The sequence below is a fragment of the Lagenorhynchus albirostris genome, chromosome 3 (assembly GCF_949774975.1).
Source record: "Lagenorhynchus albirostris chromosome 3, mLagAlb1.1, whole genome shotgun sequence".
Classification (NCBI taxonomy): Eukaryota; Metazoa; Chordata; class Mammalia; order Artiodactyla; family Delphinidae; genus Lagenorhynchus; species Lagenorhynchus albirostris.
This window is the reverse complement of record NC_083097.1, coordinates 114,944,699-114,967,961: the sequence shown is the minus strand read 5'-3', so window position 1 is coordinate 114,967,961 and position 23,263 is coordinate 114,944,699. Positions and strand designations below refer to the sequence as shown.

General features: G+C 43.0%; 1 protein-coding gene across 1 annotated transcript; it reads right to left on the bottom strand.

Annotated features, from left to right (window-relative positions):
• Positions 1–17,554: 17,554 nt before the first annotated feature.
• WNT8A (Wnt family member 8A) lies at positions 17,555–22,054 on the bottom strand. The gene is made up of 5 exons (XM_060146271.1): positions 21,887–22,054; positions 21,518–21,656; positions 20,256–20,381; positions 19,247–19,389; positions 17,555–18,103 (listed from the first exon to the last, which is right to left on the bottom strand). The coding sequence occupies exons 1-5, from the start codon at positions 22,052–22,054 to the stop codon at positions 17,555–17,557; spliced, it is 1,125 nt and encodes a 374-aa protein (XP_060002254.1).
• Positions 22,055–23,263: the final 1,209 nt, after the last annotated feature.

Here is a 23,263-nt window from a genome sequence, read left to right as displayed (position 1 = left end):
TTATTTATTTATTTATTTATATTTGGCTGTGTTGGGTCTTCGTTTCTGTGCGTGGGCTTTCTCTAGTTGCGGCGAGCGGGGGCCACTCTTCATTGTGGTGCACAGGCCTCTCACTGTCGCGGCCTCTCTTGTTGCAGAGCACAAGCTCCAGGCACGCAGGCTCAGCAGTTGTGGCTCACAGGCCTAGTTGCTCCACGGTATGTGGGATCTTCCCAGACCAGGGCTCGAACCCGTATCCCCTGCACTGGCAGGCAGACTCTCAACCACTGCGCCACCAGGGAAGCCCTGCAAAGGACATTTTTGAGATAACTGGGAAGATTTGAATCTAGACTGAGTATTAGATACAATGAATATGTGTTGTCTTGGAAGGTAAAGATTGTTAACTGAAAAGACATGTTACGAAGCAATATGTACAGTGAGATCTTACTTTTTTAAAAATAAATTTATTTTATTTATTTTATTTTTGGCTGCACTGGGTCTTCATTCCTGTGTGTGGGCTTTCTCTAGTTGTGGCGAGCGGGGGCTACTCTTTGCTGCGGTGCGCGGGCTTCTCCTTGCCATGGCTTCTCTTGTTGCGGAGCACAGGCTCTAGGTACGCAGGCTTCAGCTGTGGTTCATGGGCTCAGTAGTTGTGGCTCACGGGCTCTAGAGTGCAGGCTCAGTAGTTGTGGCGCACGGGCTTAGTTGCTCCGTGGCATGTGGGATCTTCCTGGACCAGGGCTTGAACCTGCGTCCCCTGCATTGGCAGGTGGATTCTTTTTCTTATAAAGTTTTAAAAATTTAATTTATTATTATTTTTTTTTTGGCTGTGTTGGGTCTTCGTTTCTGTGCATGGGCTTTCTCTAGTTGCGACGAGCAGGGGCCACTCTTCATCGTGGTGCACGGGCCTCTCACTATCGCAGCCTCTCTTGTTGCGAAGCACAGGCTCCAGACACGCAGGCTCAGTAGTTGTGGTTCGCAGGCCTAGTTGCTCCGCGGGATGTGGGATCTTCCCAGACCAGGGCTCGAACCCGTGTCCCCTGCATTGACAGGCAGATTCTCAACCACTGCACCACCAGGGAAGCCCTGGCAGGTGGATTCTTAACCACTGTGCCACCAGGGAAGCCCAGTGAGATCTTACTTTGATAAAGAAATACATATATATGTGTGGAATAAGATGTAGAAGGGTGCCCACTCAAATGTTATTATATAATCTCTGGATGGTGGGAATACACTGATTTTCTTATTTTTGCTTAGCTGTATTTTAATTTTTCTACAGTGTTCATATTACTGCTTTTGTTATTTTTTAAGGGTTTAAAAAGATAAATGTTTTAATGGTTGTCAACATTAAAAGGGTTAGCAACACTTCCTTATTAATAGACTATCTTTAAGCTATCTAGAGCCATGATGTTTTACAAGTTCTCAGTTATGGTGTTTATATGAATTTTTGGACATATTCCTCCTGGGACTGGTGTGCCCACTGTATTTCAAAACACCTTTAACATCGTGTTGGGAAGACAAACTAAAATCTTAAAAACAAAGATAAATAGTGGATGGCTATATTTTGAGCAATGGTCAAGAGCATATAGGAAAAGGCAAATAGTTTTTACAATGAGATTCCAGCTTCAGGAGGTCATTTCCACCACAAGAGCCTCCTCTTGTGCAAAAAAGAGGCAGCACTGTGTATGGCAGAAAAATTCTATACTGGAAGTCAGCTTCAGTCGCCAGACCTGCCATTTGTTTTTGGGTTTTTTTTTAAGTGGAAGAAAAAAATAGAGAAAACAGACTAATTTGAGATACATTTTGGAGGAAAAATAGATAAAAATACATGCAGATGGAAAACAATGTAGTTAGCCATAGGATTTTTAAACTTGGGACACATTTGAGGTCATTATTTCATGGGCCAGAACTGGAAAGTATAGCATAGAATGAATAAGAAAATGAGAAGACTGCCTTCTGACATAACCTGTCAGGTGGTATCAAAGTCCTGTGTACACATTTGTTATTGTTAAGTAGTGGTGGTTTAATGCATTTCTCTTGCACTGAATGATAGTGTGGTATTCTGGTTAAAAAAGATATACCACTTCATTTAGTTTCTTTCTCTAGGACTCAAAGAGATCATAGAAAAAAGCAAGCAAGCATGCAGCTCTCTTATGACTTGGGACTAAACAGAAGTTTAGATTTTTCTTTACTTCTTTAGAAGTTTAGCTCTGGGATGACATGTAGAAGCGCCCCCCCCCCCATTTGGAGAACCCAGGGCAATAGTTTATCTGCCCTGGCTTAAGGGTGCCACAGATTAGCTTGATTTGAAAGTGTCACAGATACTTTCTAGAAGTACTTTTCCATCTCAGAAATACTGCCACTTCTCTCTTGTTGTTAACTCTATGTAAGAACTATTTAGATTAAGCTTTGAATTTTCATTCAGAGATGGTTCAATTCTTCTTTGTTTGCTACTTCTTTGACTTTAGGTGCTTATCTTGGGTTCTTTATTTTTGTTAGTCCCCTTACTAATAACATTCACTGTACTAACTTTGCACCTTTCATTTACTTTACAGAAGTTAACTAAATCTCAGAAACTCCCTGGCTTATGAGAGCCTTTAGTAGAGAAGTTCACTTCTAAATGTAGAGTCCAATGATTTTTGGCAATTTCAGATAAATACTGTAAGGGAGATAGCTTTCTCCCACCTCATTGAAGGACATGACTAAAGAAAAAAATCTTTGTGGAGCAGTCCAGCATAGTTTTCCTATTAAATTAACTACATACTTTAGTCCATTGGAAAGGGGAGATTACTAAATATGATGTCGTTCCTTTCCTGCTTCCAGGATGACCCAGAAAGTTCTCTCCCCTCATCCAAATCAAGGGTTGATGACACTGCTGTGATTGATGCCTTTTGTTCCCAGACCAAATTGTTTTTTATAGCCCACCCCCTGCCAGCACTTTCCAAAGTGCCACTGCCATCAGCTCCAGAGGGAGCCCCTTCCTCAGGCTTCCTGGCCAGCAGCTGCACTGTGATGGCAGGGAGCTCGGAATGGGAGGAGAAAGCAGCTTGCAGACAAATGGGCAGCTAATCCAACCAACAGCCCATCACTAGAACCATAAAAAAAATTCCTTTTTTCCCCCTGCTTGCCTCATCTGCATTTCTTGGCTGAGACGGCGATGGAATGCTCCTTGGAAAAGTTATGGCTTCACATAAAGCAATCTCAAATTTCCCTCCCTTTTTTTTCTTTCTCAAACAATTCTATTTAGCCCAATATTGTCAAATCACTACGACCTTACCAGTAGTAAAAGGACAATAAGGGAATAGTAGGAACAACTTTATGCTTATAAATTTGACAAATTAGGTGAAATAGACAAAGTCCTTTAAAGACACAGCTACCAACAATGTGTCAACCTAAACTACAATTTCTGGATCCTTCTTTAAACTTTCTGTCATCATTGTTTGGATCTCTCAGTGCTCAACTTTTTAGTTTTGAAGCAGCCCTACTGAACTTACTTAGTAAGCATTCTCAACTGTTCTACTAAGATCTAGTTACTTTTCAGCTCAAGTTTTCTAATTTTGGGATAGAGAGGATAAAGCTATTTTTTAAGAATAAGCATCTCAGGGGTTAATAAATCTTATTTTAATCAGGATTATAAAATCCTGATCCTTCTGGGTGGCCTTTATGTTGGGGCCAGAATGACAGCCTCTCTGGTCTTTATCTAGTGTTCCTAGTCCTTGCCAATGTGAGAACATTTCAAGGCGTCTTTAACATATATATGTGGTTAGAGCCTCTTGCACCATAAAACGGTTAGCCACGGACCCACATAAAACAGTCAGTCTACAATGAGGTTGAAGCTTTCGAAACAAGCACATCCTTTTCAGTGGTGCTTGCTTTTATAATGTGTCATTTAGCAAATGGACTGTGAAGAATTAGTCATGCCAAACTTCTAACCATCTGATGACTAGCTACAGACTAAACATCCCAGATGAAAATTTTTAGATTTTAAAGCTTCAGTCTTTCAAAGTTCAATTAAAATAAAATATTTACTAGGAACCCCAAGTTCTAGTCTAACTTGTTTGCACATTTCAGAGATACAAGTTCAACATGTAAGTAGCAAACCATTATGAGTTCCTTCATGCCTCTCAGGGATGGTTTGAGAAGATGGATTATTTGAAACCACTGTAATCTTTGTGGTAAGAAACACAATATACTAAATTAAGTCAAAATGTAATATTTTTAGGCACATTAGTGAAATCACACTGTTATATTCCTCTTTCTGTTGCTAATATTGTACGTCCAACCTGAACACACTCTTGTATTTAGGAAGCCAGACCCTTTGTCTAGCTTCCTGTAGGTCTGGGTGCCCTCAACCTGTCCTCAGCTCTTCAGTAGTTACCTAGGTCTGAGGCCTGACCCTGGGATCTCCTATGCCATCTGAGCTGACCTTTTCACTGGATTCCATGCGCTGGTATCTTCTTAGAATACTCTTCTTCCTTTTTAGAGCTCTATTATTTTAAAATTCTCCTCATCTTTTTTCCTGTCCTCATCTTGATCATTTCCCTTTATCTTTATCAGTGAGTTCAGTATTCTTGACCATAAGCTGCTATAAAGATCTTGATATGTCAGTTATATTGCAATATGATTTTTAAAAAGATTTTGAAATTATGAAGCACATCACAGAGTGAAAGAGTTAAAAAGAGTGTGCCAACATGTTTTCTTCCTATTCAGTTTGGTCAGGGGAACCCAAGTTGAATAGACATTGTCCGTATAGAAAACAGGTTTCCTACTTCCATGGGTAGCTGTTTGAAATTAATGTTCACTACTTTGTGACAATCAACAAATACTTATTATCTTGTATATACATAATACGCTGGAAAAATATTTTATAGTTGTTAATCTGGCATTCAGGGCTCCCACAGACTGGTCAATGCTTATCTTTCCAAACATATATCCTCAGAACTTGCCGTATGGACACTGTTCTAGCTAGAGTGTTTGGTTTGCTCGCCTTGCCCATTCCTAATTCTGTTCATTTGCTAAAGCCATTCTTTGCTTTACTCTGTCATTCTACATCACAAACACTGAAGATTCTCCTATTCTTTTATGCTTGTATAATTCCTAGCCTAGGAGACAATTTCATATAGTTTTGCTCTAATACAGCTTAATTGCTGACTTATCTGGCACTTAATAATATACTCCTTTGACATAATGTACTGGACATATGGTGAAATGGTTTAGCATTTGGCCTTTGGAAACAGCAAAGCAGTTTTCTATCATAACTCCATGACTTCCTAGCTCTGTGACTGTGGGAAAATTTGCTTAACCTCTCTGAGTCTGTTTCCTCCTCTCTCTACTGGGGATAACGATAATACCTACCTTACAGGGTTGTTTTAAGGATTAAATGTGTAAAAGTACCTAACAGTGCCTTGTGACACAGAGTAAGCACTCAGATAAAGTTAGCTATTATTTTTTACCTCAGGTCTTTTTCTTTAAACTTATATATGGACTCTCTTCACATCATTAATGGAAGGATTACTATCTGTCGTTACCTATTATGTGCCAAGCACTGTGCTAAGCACTTTCACTTATGTTATCTTAATCCTCACAACAATCTTGAAGTTAAAACGATTTGATGGGGGCTTCCCTGGTGGCGCAGTGGTTGAGAGTCCACCTGCCGATGCAGGGGACACGGGTTCGTGCTCCGGTCCGGGAAGATCCCACATGCTGTGGAGCGCCTGGGCCCGTGAGCCATGGCCGCTGAGCCTGCGCGTCCGGAGCCTGTGCTCCGCAACGGGAGAGGCCACAACAGTGAGAGGCCCGCGTACCGCAAAAAAAAAAAAAAAAAAAAAACGATTTGATGTAGAGGCCATATCTGGGAATTATTAGAGCTGGGGTTTTGAACTTAATTATATTTGGCTCTAAAGCCTTTCCATTACTTAATGGTGATTCTTCATAGACATGGGAAACTTCCTGTTTTTCTCATAGGGCCAACTGAGTGTTGTGTATAAACCAAGTTCATTCATTTAATGGATTTATTGTGTATAAATTAATGAAGTGGGACTTGGGGCTTTACTCCATTTATGCTATTGCTTTTTGTGGCTGACAGTCATAGGTTTTCTTCCTTCTTCACTCAGAAAGTGCTTCCAAACCCCTTTTCATTCTCCGTATTACTAAAGGCACTGATACCTTTATTTACACTTAACCACTACATGCTCTTGCACATCAACTTTATAAAAAAAAAAGCTTTGCTAATTTTATTTATTTATTTATTTTTTTAAAGGGAACTTTCTTTCTTTCTTTCTTTCTTTACTTTTGGCTGCATTTGGTCTTCACTGCTGCGTGGGCTTTCTCTAGTGCGGTGAGCAGGGGCTACTCTTCATTGCGGTGCATGGGCTTCTCATAGTAGTGGATTCTTTTGTTGCAGAGCATGGGCTCTAGGCATGCAGGCTTCAGTTGTTGTGGCACGAGGGCTCAGTAGTTGTGGCTCCCAGGCTCTAGAGTGCAGGCTCAGTAGTTGGGGCACATGGGTTTAGTTGCTCTGCAGCATGTGGGATCTTCCTGGACCGGAGCTTGAACCCATGTCCTCTGCATTGACAGGCGGATTCTTATCCACTGTGCCACCAGGGAAGCCCACTAATTAATTTTAAACCACCTAATCCAACCCCTTTATTTATAATTGAAGCAAACAAGGCTCAGGGTAGCTAAGAGACATGCCCAAGGTCACACATAAAGCTAATGGCTGATGATCCATGTTCTTGGCTCATACCCAGAGTGCTATTCATTATACCAGAAACCCCTTGAGAAGAAGCACTTGAAAATATTATTGTCATAAGCAGTTAAAAACCTCCACCTGCCATCTTACTTGTGGTGGTAATTTAATAGTAAATCCTTGTAAAATATAATGTACAAAGAAGCTTCCTTCTGCACTAAATTCAAATGAGTAAAATCTAATCATAAGACTCTGTGTACATGAAGAACATCTGACTATTGCTATTTTACAGGCTATATGTTTCATGAAACCAGAAGGGGTTCTAATTTATTCTGTATGGCAATTGGCATGGGACATCTTATAAAGGCCAGAACTGTCAGGATAGAAAAATTTAGAGGCTCAGAATAGAACTTTAGAATTTGAAAAAAATGTTGTGAATATCTAATGTAATCTAATCAAATTCCCTTCTTTTTTATAGTAAAGATTTTGAAGCACAGAAAGTGATTTGCATGGCTTTACAGTAAAATCTGTGGCAAAATCAGCAGCACTTTTCCCACAATACTAAATTACCTCTCTTGATTACCTCAAAATTAAATTGTGTTGATTGTCACAGAAGATTGCAGGAATAAATCCTTTTGGAAAAATGTAAGACAACCTTCAGGGAACTAAAATTAAACATTACCTTAATCTCCTTTTGGAACATGAACCCCATTATTATTCAGGCAACTTCATTGCATGTGCAGATTTTCTTGGCTTTTTGATAGTCCTTATGTGTTACTGGCAGAATTGTTTTTTCACCAGGAACATCAGACTTCAGAAAGAGAGAAAAATGGAATTATTCAGCTAAATGGGAGCTTTGAAAGTCTCCAGATTGTGATCTATTCTAAAGTGGCCTCGATTTTTCAGCAACTTCCTGGACATGGAGAAGAATCAGAATGGGAATCATTCTCTAAGAGAATCAACGATTCTTTTCTAATGTCTTAGCCATAGAGACAACAAAACTGTCTGGCTGTTCAGTAGAACTTTAACAAAATTTTCGTCCTTGCTGTTTTCTTTAGGTTGTGGAATGAGTAGGTACACCTATTGGAGCCCAGAATTTGAGAGAAATGTTGTATTATTGTCAATTTTTAAAGAAAATTTCATTCTTCCCAGTTTGTGCTCATATAGATTCCTGCCTGCTTTTTTTCTGTCACACCATACTACCCAGTCTGCGTCTAAAAAATCAAGACGAGAAGATGGCAATCAACATATGGCACAATGGGGAAATGCATCCATACTCTCAGCTCAGCCCTGTCCTTCAAACTCTGGAGATTATTTAGAGTCAACCCCAGGACACTGGTGAGTGTGGGAAGCTCTTGGAGGGGTGAGGAGTGGGAGGGTGCCAGGAACCTGAAAGATCTTATGAAAGCGCCCTGCCTAGCTGGCCTAGGATTAACCCGTCATTTCCCAGCCAGAGCTAACCCAGCTGTCTTGCTTTCCAGGGGTCTCTCATGTTAATCTGTGGAATTGACCAACTGAGTTTGACCGTGACTGGCTTTGTTTTGCAAAACAAAATTGGTAAGGCAGGCCTCATGCTGACTGACTGAATGGTGTCATCAACCCAATTCAAGGGGTGCCACAAAAGCAAGGAAATGAAACTTCAATTTCCTCCTCATGTTAAATGATAGCTTATCATACCAATTATGACCCTTCTGCAGCTCAGGGCAAAGTATTTTATTGCTTTTTTTTTTTTTTTTTTGTGAACAGCCATAAACCACTCTCTTCTACTTTTTCCTCTAGCCCCTACCCCCACCCCACACCTGATTAAGGCTCATTGGAATGGGCTAGTCTCTGTCGTCAAAGGACAGAGAGCCAAAGCCTCCTTTTTTACCCCTACCAACCTGTCATGATTTTACCTTGATTCTAGGAAGTACGAGATTTGTTTTAAAGCAACACAGAAACAAACAGGGTGCAAGGAAGCCTTTCTGGCTTCAGAGCACCCTTTTAATGTTCAGCTCCTCTCACTACTTGGATGAGTTTGCCTCAGTTTTGGGCCAGGCAGAGATTGGTTGCTTTCATCCCTATGTTCCTACTGCCCCTGTACACACTTTTTTTTTTTTTTTTTTTTGCGGTAAGCAGGCCTCTCGCTGTTGTGGCCTCTCCCGCGCAGGCTCAGCGGCCATGGCTCGCGGGCCCTGCCGCTCCGCAGCATGTGGGGTCTTCCCGGACCGGGGCACGAACCTGTGTCCCCTGCATCGGCAGGCGGACTCTCAACCACTGCGCCACCAGGGAAGCCCCCTTGTACACACTTTTATTAGAATATTTATCACACCACGTTTTTATGGGCATAGGTATGCTTTCCTTCTTGATTGGGAGGGAACGTGTCCCTTCGTGCTTACCTCCCAGACAGGCACTTAGCAGAGTCCATCATGACCCATAGAAGACATTTACTGATTGAATAGATTGATGGAGGCCCCCCACAAAGGTTAGCTCTTATATTTCCCTACCTGCCGGCAAATCTGTACCCATCTGTTCCTAAAATCAAAAAGAGGCTCAGTTGCTCAGGTTATTCAGTAGGCACTTGTGGACGTCAATGGGAGAGGTGTGGTGCTTCTTTGGACCTGTGCCCTCTTCCCTTCACTTCCTGCTCCTTTTAGGAAATCTCATTTACTCCCATGGCTTCAGAAATTCTCTCTGTATTGGCGACTCTTAAGTTTGCATCTCCATCTCAATTTTCTTTTCTAGTTTATTTAGTATCTTTCCCAGACTTAATAGCCAATTGCCTGCTTGATATTTCCACTTGAATGTCTCAGAAAAATTTCTAAGTTAATGTGCTTGAAATGGAACTCTTGATCCCCATCTTCCCATTAGCCCTAACCTGGTCCTCTCATTTTGCCTATGTCGGTAAACAGCACCACCTGCCACTCAGTTACTAAAGTTAGGAAACTGGAAGTCACCCTAGATCCTTCCCCTTCTCTCACCCATCACATCCAATCCATCAGCAAATTTTATTGGTTCGACCTCTTTTATACATACTGCCCATCTTCCTTCTTCCCTCTGTTCACTTTATCCCTACCTTAGTCCAAGTCACTATCAGCTCTTGCCTGTCTTAATACAACTGCCTCCTTGTCTTCAGCCTTCCACGCTTGACTATTTCCAGATAACAGCCAGTTTTCTTACAAGGTAAATAGGATCCTATCATCCCCCTAGCTGAAAATCTTTTAATGGTTTTCCATTTCTCTGGAACAAAATTCAGACATTTTACTGTGACCAGTTGGGTCTTCAGTGATCTGACCCCTGCTTACTTCTCTAAGTTCATCTCATGCCACCACACACAAAGCATTCTCCAGTCATATCAAACTTTTATCAGTTTCTGGAATTTTCCAAGCTCTTTTCTGCTTTGGGCCTTATTGCTTGTTAATGCTTCTTTCTGAAATATGTTTTCTTGAAGCTCTTATAACTAGTTCCTTTGGTATAACTTTAAATGTCAACTTCACAGAGAACCTTCTCTGACCACTTTTTCTTAAGATGTTGCCACCTTGTTATAAGAACCCTACTATTTCCATCGTGACACTTACCTCAATCTGTAATAATCTGTTTTTTAACTTGTTCATTGTATGTGTCCTCCATGAAAATGCTAGTTTCATGAGGGCAGAGACCTTGTCAATGTCATGAACTTCTTCATCTCTCGCATTAGTGCTATGCCTATAACAGAGTATGTGGTCAAGAAATGTTTATTGAATGGATGAAGTGGGTTATAAATAGGAGGACTATATGATTGCCATCAAACAGTACACTTTTCGGAGTGAAAGGAGGCACAATTACAATTATACTTGGGACAGCAGGCATAAACCATGAAGCAATAGGAAGAGCAGTGGATTTCTAGAAATATCAGCATCCAAGGTGACTCTGATTTTGTGCCCTTCAACATTTTTATTCAGGTGAAGCCAATTTAAGGTGAATACCGAGGAGGGGGAAAAGGGGTACATGCCATGAAGTGTAGTGTAGCAGGGGGAATGAATGGGCTGACTTTTTCCTTTGCTTTGGGCTCAAGTGGTAATGGTATGTTTGGGAACCTCAAGTGTTCTCTTTAAACTTAAAAATTTTTTAATATCACATACCATATACAAGACCTCCCCCATCAGTTACCTGTCTGAGTTACTGCCTAGCTGATTGGTCCTGAGAGTATTTTGGGCCACTCCCCCCACCCCCAAGAGCAGAGGTCCTAGCAATTGCTTGAACTTGGAATTAGGAGACCTGAGGTCTATCCTCAACTTGACCTTTAACTAGGCAAATGACCTTGGGCAAATGTCTTTCCTCTTCTGTAAAGTGAGAGGTTTGTAGGAGATGGTCTCTTCCATCTCTGAAATTCCATGACCTGTACACTTAACACCACCTTTGAGCAGGACTGGCTAGTGTCTGGAGAGCAGTAATCACCCACCAAATGCAGAGTGTCGTGAGAGGCTTGCAGAGGCACCAAGATGGGTAACATGGCCCTACCTCCAAGGAGGAGACTTGTCAGCTCTGTTGTTGAGGCATAGAGAAATACATAATGCCTAGATATCATAGGCAGTGAAATTTAGATTCTTTCAAATAAATGGCAGGTCATTTCAAAGAGCAGATAGACCTTAAGGAGGGAGTATTTGAAGTTGAGGAGGCAAAGGTATCTCAGGGAGGGAAATGGTCTCAACTGGGATACAGAAATTGCATGGGAATGGCATATACAGAGAATTGTCATAACCTGGTCTAGCTGGAACTGAGGAAGCAAGGAATAAAACTGGAAAAGCAAAATAGGGAGAGTTACCTCTGGGGAGGGCAGTGAGCTGGGGGAAGAAGGGAGTGAAGGTATTATTTACTTTTTGGTCTGTTTACTTCTAAATTTTTTGGATTTTTATGAGATTATATTCATAGAAAAAAAATTTTAATGTTTACAATAAGATAGTGTCAAGTTTAGGAGACTTGAAATGTCAGGCCAAAGAACTGGAATTGTATTCTCTAGGACATTGCAGGCTTTTTGTTTTAAATCAGGTAATGATGAATTGAATGTAGTGTACTAGTAAGATAAGTATGGTAGCATTGTGTTAGGTGGAGAGTTGAGGGGCAAAATATCAGTTATTGAGTTAGTGCAAAATTCAGGTACAATATGAAGAGTTGAGCAGAGGGACAAGTGAGGGGTGACTCATTAGTAAGCCTTAGTCACTCAGAGTTTCATTGGATTACTGATGGAAGCAGAGGAATCATAGAGAAAATCAATTCTGTCACTCAAGTTGAAACATCCCGTGGAATATTAGAGCTGTGGTGCCTAGACCTTGCACAGAAGTGGGGATTTTGGAATCATCAGCACAGAAATAAAACTGGACTTTTAAAGTAGCTAAATGCTTCATGGGTGAGAGCAGAGAAGGAAGTGTGTCCTGTCAGTTTCATGTTCTTGCCCCGCACTGCCTGCAAGCCTCTAGCACAGGAGGACCCTGATGACTGAGGTTCCAGCTGATGCAGCTGGGAATCAAGGCTACTTGGCTGAAATGGAGGGGTTAGAAATGAACTTGGGCCATGGAGAAGTGCAAGTGGGCCTGATGGGGCAATCAAAGCTCTGTGACAGCCAAGCATAGGCAGATTCTTCAGATACTTGAGGGCAAAGAGGTGATGGCAATTGAGGTTTGAGAAGGGTTTCTGGCTCACACCCTCACCTAACCCCTCACGGAAACCCAAAGCTGGTGTGCATTTGAAGACGGTCTAAGAAAAAGTGTGGAGAGAGAATTAGTGAAAAACTGAAGTAATTAGGGTTATTCGGCTTGGAGAAAAGGAGTATTTTGAAGGCCTCAATCCATAATGAGAGGTCCTAGAAGATTTCGTAGACTTAAAATATATCAGTGCTTACTCAACCATAAAAAGCAACGAAATTGAGTTGTTTGCAATGAGGTGGATGGACCTAGAGTCTGTCATACAGAGTGAAGTAAGTCAGAAAGAGAAAAACAAATACTGTACGCTAATGCTTATATATGGAATCTAAAAAAACGGTACTGATGAACCTAGTGGCAGGACACGAATAAAGATGCAGACATAGAGAATGGACTTGAGGACACGGGGGTGGGGTGGGGAAGGGAAAGCTGGGACGAAGTGAGAGAGTAGCACTGACATATACACACTACCAAACGTAAAATGGATGGCTAGTGGGAAGCAGCCACATAGCACAGGGAGATCAGCTCAGTGCTTTGTGGCGACCTAGAGGGGTGGGAAAGGGAGGGTGGGAGGGAGGCTCAAGAGGGAGGGAATATGGGGTTATATGTATACATATAGCTGATTCACTTGGTTGTACAGCAGAAACTAACACACCATTGTAAGGCAATTATATTCCAATAAAGATGTAATAAATAATAAAATAAAATATAGCAGTGCTGATTCAGGTTAGGCATGCAGCAAATGTCCTAATAGGCACTTATCCCAGGGAGGGAAGTACTAGCTTCTCCCTCCCTCTCTGATGGTCTTTCAACACAGAATGTAAAATGTGCTTCTCTTCCTTAGGCCTTAGATTAGGAGCTCTCCTATTAAGAAGCAGGTAGCTGAATCAAGTGATCTCTTATAGATTGCAAGAAGCTCCTGATGAAGAAGTGGCCATTTTAGGATCCCCTAGTCCTATCATAGGTCTAGGCAGGTATCTGAGAATCTGAGAGGAATGTGCACCACCTTTCCCTTACCCACATCCCACCCACCCTCTACCCATATTCCACTTCTCTTACCCACAGCCTCCTTCCTCCCTCACTGACCAAGTGCAGTCTGAGGCTTCCCAGAGCCTGGGCCTAATTTCTTCAGTGCCTTCATTGGTCATCATACATTCATTTCCTGATAAAAAGGGCAGCCTGGCAGGGTGGGCAGGGCACCAGCCATGGAGAGTGTGCAGGGCCCTGGAGTCTAACGTTCAGCTATCTCACTTGGTGATACTGGGTGCAGGGGGAACTTTCCTCCTCTAAACCTAGCTTACCTCCTCTGGTAGGGAATGCAACCGAATTAAAATGGTGTAGAGCACTAGTCCTACCCGAAGGTCTTTAACTTCTTCTGGAAGTCTTTGCTCTGGTCTTTCTTTTCGTTTCATCCCCCACACCTCAAACCTCATTATCTGGGCCCTTGGTCACTGTCTTTTGTGATCAATGATATGAGTGGTATGTGATCTGGGGCTAGAAATTTGTCTTTCTGTCTTTCCTATATTTTTTTCCTCTAGCCTCTAAAATAAACACCCCTCTTTTGACATTCCTTTGAAACTTTGACCTCTAATGTAGACCACAATGGTTAGCCTTTTTCTTTGAGTACCCCCTGGAGAACCAGGATTCTGCCCTCCCAAGTCAGCAGGAGCCAGGCTATCTGCTTTATCATTCTAAGGAAGGCCTTTGCAAGTCAAAAGTTAGGTTTCTTCTTTCTGGAGAAGGGCTGAGAAATGTGACTCTTCTACTTGTAGAAGAGGGAGGAAAAGGACACCTTTCACTGCATATAAATGGAGTCATTCTACAAAGCTGTCATGACAGCTGGAGAATGTCGCAAGAGATCCCTGGGGTCCCAGAGTGTAAGTGGTATAAAGGAAGAGTATAGATTTATGTGGTAATAGGTCCGAATTCAAATCTACCTCCATGTGTTTAATTTTAGGTTGGGTGCTTAACTTCTCTGAGCCACAATTTCCTCAGTAGTAAGAGGGGAATAATTGTAACTCTTTAACTGGATTGTTCTGAGGATTGAAGGAGATAGTATATATTAAGCATCTGACACTTAGTAGGTCCTCAGTTACTCCCTTTCCACCCTTGTGATCACCCACCAGCAAGCCCTGAGGAGACTGGCAGGGGACCATGGGAAACTCTGGGAATAGGCCTTAGGGTTTTCTTAATTCTGCCCATGGCAAAGATCAGACAGGAAGAAAAAGGAGAAGGAAGAGGAGGTGGAGGAGGAGGAGAAAAAGTTTTGTAGGGGCCTGGCAAGCACAGACTGAGAAAATACAGGCTTCTGTTCTCCAGGCAATGTGAATCAGTGCCTGGATTTACTGAAATGTGGGACTAGGCTCATGGACAGGTTTCTCTCATTGAGTCAATTCCTTTTTCAGCAGCTTTTCAAGATCTACTATCAGATTGTGGCTGCCAACCTGCCTGTCTTGGGCCCTGGACCTATCAAACACGGGGGTTTTACTGTTCTGTCACCTTAATGATAGCCAGCTTGTTAAGGATGAGCCAAAAGGGAAGGAGTGTAGGGTTGTAACTAATGAATCTGAATGCCACTGTAATGCCTTGGAATGAGTCCTTGACAGGAAGGTGATGGATGCAGAGAAATCCAAATTCCTTTAGTTTCTGGCCCAGGGTCCATGTGGGAAGATTGGTTGATGTGATTGATCGCCATGAGGGTAAAATGAATGAGGTTGGAAGAGGCTTGGGAGGAGTGGGACTATGAGCTTTTTGGGGAAGTAGGCAAACTTTTCATGGAATTCCCAATTGTTCTCCCATAAGATTATTTGGGAACGTCAACAAGGTCCTGGGGAAAATGTCAAAGCATCAGATACCTGGGGTTTTTGGATGGAGATTCAGTTACGAATAAAGAGAAAAGTCTAGTTTGTTCAGTTCCTTGGCAGTGTTACAACTCAGGTTTCATGAGTAATTTGGCATCTGTGTTTATTGTCTATGTTTATTGAGGGTTTTGAGGGTTCAACATCAAGCTAGATAATTTTTTTTTTTTTGTCTGAGCCCCAGGGAAATAATCTTTTCTTTTGGTTGCCTATTGCTCCACCACAATTTTTGTGCTTGGATGGTATCTCTTCCATTCTCCCTTCTACCACTGCCGCCACCACCATCACATACACACACACACACACACACACACACACACACTTCTTCGTTGCTAACTGTAGTGTGTTTTTTTTAACCGTCCTTAGAAGGAGGGAGGTAGAGGAAATCTTCCATTTCCTTGACGTAGGCTGCATTTTTATGGATTTCTCTTTATCTCTGGCTTCTGGCATCTGTGGTAGTTTTAAATGCACAGAAGTAATAGATACCAGGGTAGACTTTCAAGGCACCTGCTTATGTTTTCTCCTGAGACGCCAACTTCCTTAATGAACATTTCACCTTTTTTTTCACTCAAACAAACAAACAAACAAATTAATTGGTTATTCCCTGCTGACATTAAAAAAATAACTTACTATTAATTTTTTTGATGACAAAAATATTTGTTTATTGTAGACAAATATAAAAATACAGAAAAACACAAAAAGGAAAACAAACCACTCTACTTTGGTATTACATGATAGCTAATATTTTCCTATTTTCAAAACAAAATTGGGTTCATCCTGAACATGCTGTTTTGTAATTTACTTTATTCACTTAATTATATCATGCATGTTTTTCATGTTACTAAATATTTTTCAGAATATTATTTTAATGGCTAATATTCCATTGTATAGCCATGACTTAACTAGTTTGCCCTGATGTTGAACGTTTAAATTGTTTTTTAATTTAAAACATTAAGCTAAGAATGTTTCCCCACTCTTGGTGACCAGTCATTTTACTTGTTTATTCAACATATTTGAAATACGTCCCCCCTGCAGGGTGCTTGACCTTTGCAGAGAGGGGAGACTCCAAAGGCCAGGATGCTCAGATTTAGGAGACCAGTGGTTGAGCCCCTAGGGCTCTCTTTATGGAAACTACTCCTCCCCCAAAGCTTACCAGTAGAAGATGTAGAAGTGTAAATGAGGAAGGTAGAATCCACAACTTTCCTAGTCTCTTGCCTTGGGGCCCAGGTCCTTGGTGTACAGACACCCCAGGAAGCCCAAGTTAAGAGAGCAAACACACTTTGAATATGATTCAAGTTTGAAGGGCTTGCTTGTTCCTCAAGTTGCTTAGGTTGCATTAAAATAATACTTTCCAAATTCAGAAATCTGGATTCTTTTCCTATAGGCCAGTTCTTGGGTCTCAATTTTATTATCTGTCAAACACTGATATCAAGGGGGTTGGATATTTCCAGTTTCTCCTTTTAGCCTTGTGTATAATTGGGATATAGAAGCAGGGTTTCTCATTCCCTTTCTGATTCTAAGGTTTCCAAGGAGAGAAATAAAAGGTCTCAATTAAATATATATTCTAGAAGCATTTATTGCAGAATGAAGATGAGTTCCCAATCTGGGAAAATAACAAAAGAGTGTTGTTCTACAGCTCTTTGGGGGAAAATCCCTCTTGGGGTGCCTTGAGCAGGTAAGTTGTAGTCATCTGTCCACTTACTGTAACCATCCCTTCTCCATGGCTCCAGAGATAGTTTCTGAGCTGGAAAAGTCATCAGGTTATATTGGGTACTGGTTTCCCCAGGGTTGGGTGGGGTGAACTTTTCAAAAGTGCATATTGAGGTAAAAAACCCAACACCTTATATACCTCTCTCTAGGCAGGTATGTAGCCTCTGCCCCCACTTATCTGTATGAACTTGTAGTTGGTCTTTCTGGAGCTTGCCAGAGTAGGGGAAGGTTGCTCCTTCAGGACTCTGGACAGAACTCTCATTTTTGGCTTCCATTCTCTGATTCTCAGCCATACAGCTGGGTTGGACATGGTCTGAAACTCCAGGGGCAAGTACTTTGAAGGTCTTTTTGGATATGGACCCCAAGCCAAAACTCCCCCTTTAGCAAACTACAAAATTACAGGCAGAAAGACCAGGAAGTAACTTGTAGGAAAGATGAAATGTGGTCTACCCAAGTTAGGAGGCCCAGATGCCCATTTCAGCTCTGTCAAGAACATGCTGTATGATCTTAGGCCTCCATTTTCCCATGTACAGCAGATATCAAGAGGACTACAGATCAACCCTGTGACTTTCCAATTGTTTTTCTTGTCTCTTCTCTCCCAGAGAAAAGCTGTGTCCCCCCTCCATTGTCATGCAACTGAGCAAGTAAGTTCCTGTGGGGTGCTATCGTGTGCTGCCCTTGCCCTGGGACCAAGCACTGCCTGGGGAGCGCATGCAGTAGTACTTGCTCACCACATGCCTACACTGGTCACACTTGACCGTGCAGCACCACTGGAATTTGCAGTTACAGCTGCTTATAGCCTCAGTTCTCTTCTCTTCCACCTGCAGGCCACACTCTGTACACAAGCGCCCGCAGCTGCATTGCTCCCACCTGGATGTATTGTGACTGTTCTGCAGACACTCCCGACCCTCTGTGCCATAGATGCCCAAGCTGGAATTGCGGGTACAGTAATCAGGCGATTCCTCTAAAAAGATCAGCTCAGCTTCTGCACTAGGAAGGAAGGCCTCAGTGGGTGCCCAGTGGCCCTCGGCACTGTTCCCAGCCCTTAGCCGCCGCTTATCCATCTCAATTTTCAGTGCCTGGTCATACTTGGCCTTTAGGTAGTTGCCCATCTCCCGGAAGTTAGCCAGCTGCAGCCAGCATGTCTGGATGCTACAGCTCCCCGAGATGCCATGACATTTGCAAGTCCTTTTCATGGTGGCTCTCACTGCCTTCACAGAGAGAGAAAGAGAGAGGGAGGACAAAAGGAGATTGGCTCTGGGTAGAGAAGACCAAAGGCTAGCAATTAATGGAATATTTTAGATTTGTGCTTCTTAACTTTACATTAGAATTATGAGGGAGGCCCGTAAGAAGATCTGGGCCCTACCTCATATCTTCTCAATTAGGAAGTTCAGAGGTTTAAAGGCCATGGTGTTGGTGATTTTAACGTTCCCCTGAGTGATTCTTATGGAAGAAGTGAGGCAAGTGTTGAGGAGGTTACTGAAGTCAGGTAACCTAGGCTGAAGGCCTAACTTCATCACTTGTGAGCTTGTTTCTCATTCTGCCCATAAGAATAAGAATGATCAAGAAAGTAATTTGTAAATTAAAAATGAAAAACATGATCATTGGCACTGTTACTGTGTTGAAGCTGGGGGCTAGAGTATTTGTGGGTATCTGGATTTGTCTTTTGGGCCCTCTCCCAGAGGGAAGGAAGCTCTGAACCCCTACCCCCAAGGCGATTACCCATGGTTGTAATTGCCTTGAAAACCTCTTCCCTTTGCCATGGGCAACCAGGACATCTAGGTATAGGTTCAAAGGGAAATTTCTATGCTCTTAGCTTCTAATACAACTAGACTCCAGATTTCAGTTCAGAACACTCCAAGGATTGCTACCCCACCAAAAGTCTTGGGGGAGATTAGACCTTCCAGAGAAGCTTAGATCAGTCCCAACCCCTCCAAGCCCAGAAAGACATTAGGACATAGGTTGTATGATAAACCCCTGTTAATTTCCTCGAAATGCAGTTGAAATGGTTAAAATTTTAAGTCATGAGAGCAAGGCCTTTGTTCTGTGTTCTCAGAAACCTGCCTGTAGAAGGAGCTAGCATATAAGGTTTAGTGATAAAAGGACTAGGCTAAAAGATCTGTGTTCATTGTCTGGTTCTGATACTTATTAGATGTATTGCCTTGGCCAAGCCACGGCTCTGCCTTAACTGGCTTTGTCATCCAGAGAATGGGGGTAGCTATCCCAGTCCTGCTGGGTGGTGTGAGGATGAAACATGTATGAGACAGCTCTTGGTAAGTTGTGAAGGTCTGTATGGATGTGAGGCTGTTGTAAATACTGAGCCTGTTGGCTCATTGGTCAACTCTTATACGTACCAGCCTGCCTGCCCTGTTGTTATGAAGATTCATCAGGGCTCTGGCATCCTTCCCCTTCTCCAGACTGTCCACGAAGAGTTTGGAGATTCTTTCCCCAAACTCTACATTGTCGCTGCAGCCTCCCCAGATCCAGCCATGGCCTCCTACGCATGAGGAAAGAATAAGTTCTGTGTATAGCTTCCTGCTACGTCCCTGGAGAAGAGTCAAGGTCATTTTAGCTGACATAGACAGACCATCCCCAAGAGTCCTAGAAGTGTGTAAAGCTATAGCTAAAGGTGAGACAGGGAGGGAATTCCCTGGTAGTCCAGTGATTAGGACTCTGCACTCTCAGTGCCAAGGCCGGGGTTCAATCCCTGGTCAGGGAACTAAGATCCTGCAAGCCACGCAGGGTGGCCAAAAAAAAAAAAAAAAGGAAAAAGGTGAAACAGGGAAATGGAGGTATTTTGGGTGGGGGTCGGGGGGAGTCCTATTCCCAAAGCCAACTGCCCACCCTTCAGGTGCTCCCCAACTCTAGACAGTTCAGCTCTATACCCAAAGTAAAGGTAGGCATGCTGGGGCTGGCCTAGAGGATCTCAAATGTTCACTGCAGTTCAAACATTCTAGAATTCTGTACCATTATGCTACAGTAGTCTTGTTAGAGCCACCTCCTCCCTCATTAGTGACAAATCCAAGTCTCTTAGGCTGTCTGCAGATAATTGGGTAGCTCTGGATTATGCACAAGTCATTCTAAGCCTGAAATACAAGGGTTAGCTTTAAACTCTCTTTGGCCTCCTCCTTCCTAGATGCCTTGTTGGCTTTAGAGCTTGGTGCTACTTGCTGGTCCTAGAATCATGGATCCAGCTCAGTTCTTAGGAGGGTCTAGATCTAGGAGCTCCCACCAATGAAGCTGCTGCTAGAGTCTAGGGGTTTGAAGAAGCTGTGTCCCTCAGCCTTTCCCTGGAAGAGTTTAGCCTACGCTCAGCTCTATACCCTTCACCTCTTCCCACCCCCATCAGAGAGCACAACTTACCTGTTTTTCCATTTTTTGACTCATCACAGCCACAGTTTTCAAAGTCGCCCATGCTACAGTTCTTGGTGATGGTGTACATGACTCCAGCAGAGCTGATAGCATGAATGAAGGAAGTCTCCCTGGTGGCTTTGGAAAGAAAGAGGGGGCTGGAAACTAGGACCCTGATGACCCAAAGAAGAGTTTTTGGAAAAGAAATGCCATTTCATTTCTCTCTCCTGTCCCCCTCCCTCTTTGGGTTTATTAAGAGAATGCTCTTCTACTTGAGAGAACAGTGCATGCCTTTCCAGCATCCTTACTTCATCCAGGCAGGAATGAGCATCCCCATGCTACAGATGGGGAAAGTAAAACCCAGAGATAAAGTGATGAGACCAAGGCCACTCTCCTCACCAGTTATGGTGTTGGGACCAGGACACTATCCTCCTGATATCCAGCCTAGGCCTCTGTTCATTAGCCATTGCTTCTTGTCCTTAGGCAGTGAGGACTCAGAGCTATGAGGCTGGCTTATGAAAGAGAGAAGGGTATTTTCTTCTCTCTGACATGGAGTTGGAGCCATGTAATAGTCATCATGATAATACCTACCACTTACTGAGCTTGTATCTTCCTAACTCTTTATAAACGTTGTCCCATTTTACTTCTCATCCTATTTGTATACCCCACAGGAAGATACTTTTTTTCCTATCTTCTTTACTCCCTTCCCCCTAGCTTTTCTCAGGCAACTCTTCATTAATAGTTTCTACATAAACAACTTTCATGCAAACTACTATACATAGTTACAAACAACTGCTCACACACACACACACACACACACACACACACTCTCAAGTTGAAGCATAGCTCAATGTGTGATCTCTGTTTCTCTGTTGTTGGGATTTTATGACAGTTGAAACTCCCTCAGGGGCTGCAAACACAGAGCCCTTTCCCCATTTTTGTTTCATGCAAATCAGTACAAGATAAGTGTGTACAAACACAAATACAGACATGCATTAAAAAATAGAGTAATTACATTTCTATAGAGATACCTTTGTATTCACCTCATTCAACCCTCACAACACTCCTGGTGAGCTAAACAGCTGACCTTATTGACCCAAATGACAACACTGAGGTTGAGAGAGGAAGTAACTCACTTGAGGTCACACAACAAGGAAGTGGCAGATCACTGCTAACTTTTTCATTGCACTGTACACATACATGTTACACATACATATATACTTCAAGCCCAACTTCATGGACATATACCCCTTTGTACAGGTGCACAAACTTACCACTTCTCAGCCTGTTGTGAGTGGAAAGCTGGAGAGCATTTTCAGGGCAGTTCCAGCGTTCCCAAGCAAATTGGAACTTACACTCCTCAATGCCACTCTGGGCACCCAGGGCCACACTGGTGGTGTAGGTCAGATAGGCCTGGCAGAGGGAAAAGGATGTGAGCTTCAACCCTGGCTCTAGTCAGGTCATCTGGGTCAGAGGGTGCAAGCAAGACTCAAATGGGTTAGCTCTCCATTAGGGAATAATCAATCATAGGTTCCTCTGGGTGGGTGACTTCTGGCACTATCTCCCTTCCCCTCTTTTCCTTCCCCAAAAGAGTTCCCTTAGGAACCTGGATGGGTAAAAACAGGAGCAGGAGATCATCCTACCTTGGGACCTGTTATCAGGAAATTGTTCACTGACCTACCAAAAAGAGAAAAAGTGAGGTAATGGTGACTGGGGATGAGGTAGTAGAAGCTTCCTTGGTGAGGAGGGGGGGTGGGGGGGAGGGAGAGGGAAGGACTTACCAGGCAGAGGCACTGAAGGTTGCATACCATATGCCCACAGCCACCCTGAGCATAAACAAGTCCCCCATGGCCCTTCCCACCCCCAGGGGACCAAGTCTAGCCCAGGGCCAAGTCCAGAGAAGTGAGGAGAGGGCAGGATCTTTCTCAGTATTTATGTAGGGAAATGCTGAATGGCCAAGGGGGAAAAAATCAACAGCTCTTCTCATTTGTCCCTCACTGGCAGGGCTGTAGGAGCCACTGACCCAATGGGGGACCAGGGAGGAGGGACTCAGCCCAAAGCCTCCAAGGGAAGCCCCGCCCTGCCCCACCCTGCCAGCCCTTCTTCCCTCCCAGGCTGACAGATGGGCTGAGGCCTTTCCCTACCCAGGAGGTTTCTACCCTCTATAAGTCAGACTTTTGTCTCTTCCTGCTTGAGGGCTCATTTTTCAGAATCTTGTAGCCCAGAGCAAGCAAGTTTCCTAGCTCTGCTAATTCTAAAGATAGGTCATCTATCCCTCAAAGTTACGGTGTCCTCACCCGTTAATAAGACCCCACTCCTTACCCTGCTTTCCTCCTCAAGGTGTTAATAATTATAGAGGAACTCTACTTGGGGCCCTCTCCTACTCATTTTACCCAAGCAACCAAGTGCACCATTCCTACCTCCTCCCTTGGTGACTGTAAAGTCACGTGGGACCCGAGGCCACCTCTCAACAGTCCCTTCTACCATATTCTACCAAAGTAAGTTCTGGTAAATTTCCTTCATTCCTAGTAGGTCTACCATTTTATATTTGTTAGAGCTCTAGTTTGTTAACTGCTTGTATATGTGAGAATCAACCTTTGGGCCACCCAGGGCTATATTTCAGAAGACTGATGCCTTTCTTTCTGATAGCACTTTGTTGCTAGGACATAAGCTCCTTAGGCAGGAATCTGTCTTTAAGATTCACTTTGTATTCTTAGTGCTGAAGAAGATGCCTGGATGAATGAACAAATGAGTGAAGGAATGAATGAATAAAAGAACTTGTGGCCCCTAGGAAGAACCCGAAGCAATATTAGGTAGGGTCGGGGACTGCAATGAAGGGGTGGAGACCTTCCTTGGTTGGTGAAACTCTTTTCTAAGGCTGGGGAAGGCAGGCTAAAGAGATGCAGAGGAAAGTACAAACAGGAAGTTACAGTCCTAACTCATTACTCTGTGACCACAATCCAGATCACTTCACAGCACCCTGGACTGGATTTAGATGAGAAAGGGAGCTCAGAAATCCC

Bases quoted from the DNA above. Each gene is read 5' to 3' on its own strand.
- WNT8A (XM_060146271.1), bottom strand. From the start codon at position 22,054: ATGGTATGCAACCTTCAGTGCCTCTGCCTGGTAAGTCCTTCCCTCTCC. The intron at 20,382-21,517 runs GTAAGTTTGTGC...TTCTTTCCAAAG, and splicing joins TCACAACAGGCTGAGAAGTG to CCACCAGGGAGACTTCCTTC. The intron at 19,390-20,255 runs GTAAGTTGTGCT...CCTCATGCGTAG, and splicing joins GTCAAAAAATGGAAAAACAG to GAGGCCATGGCTGGATCTGG.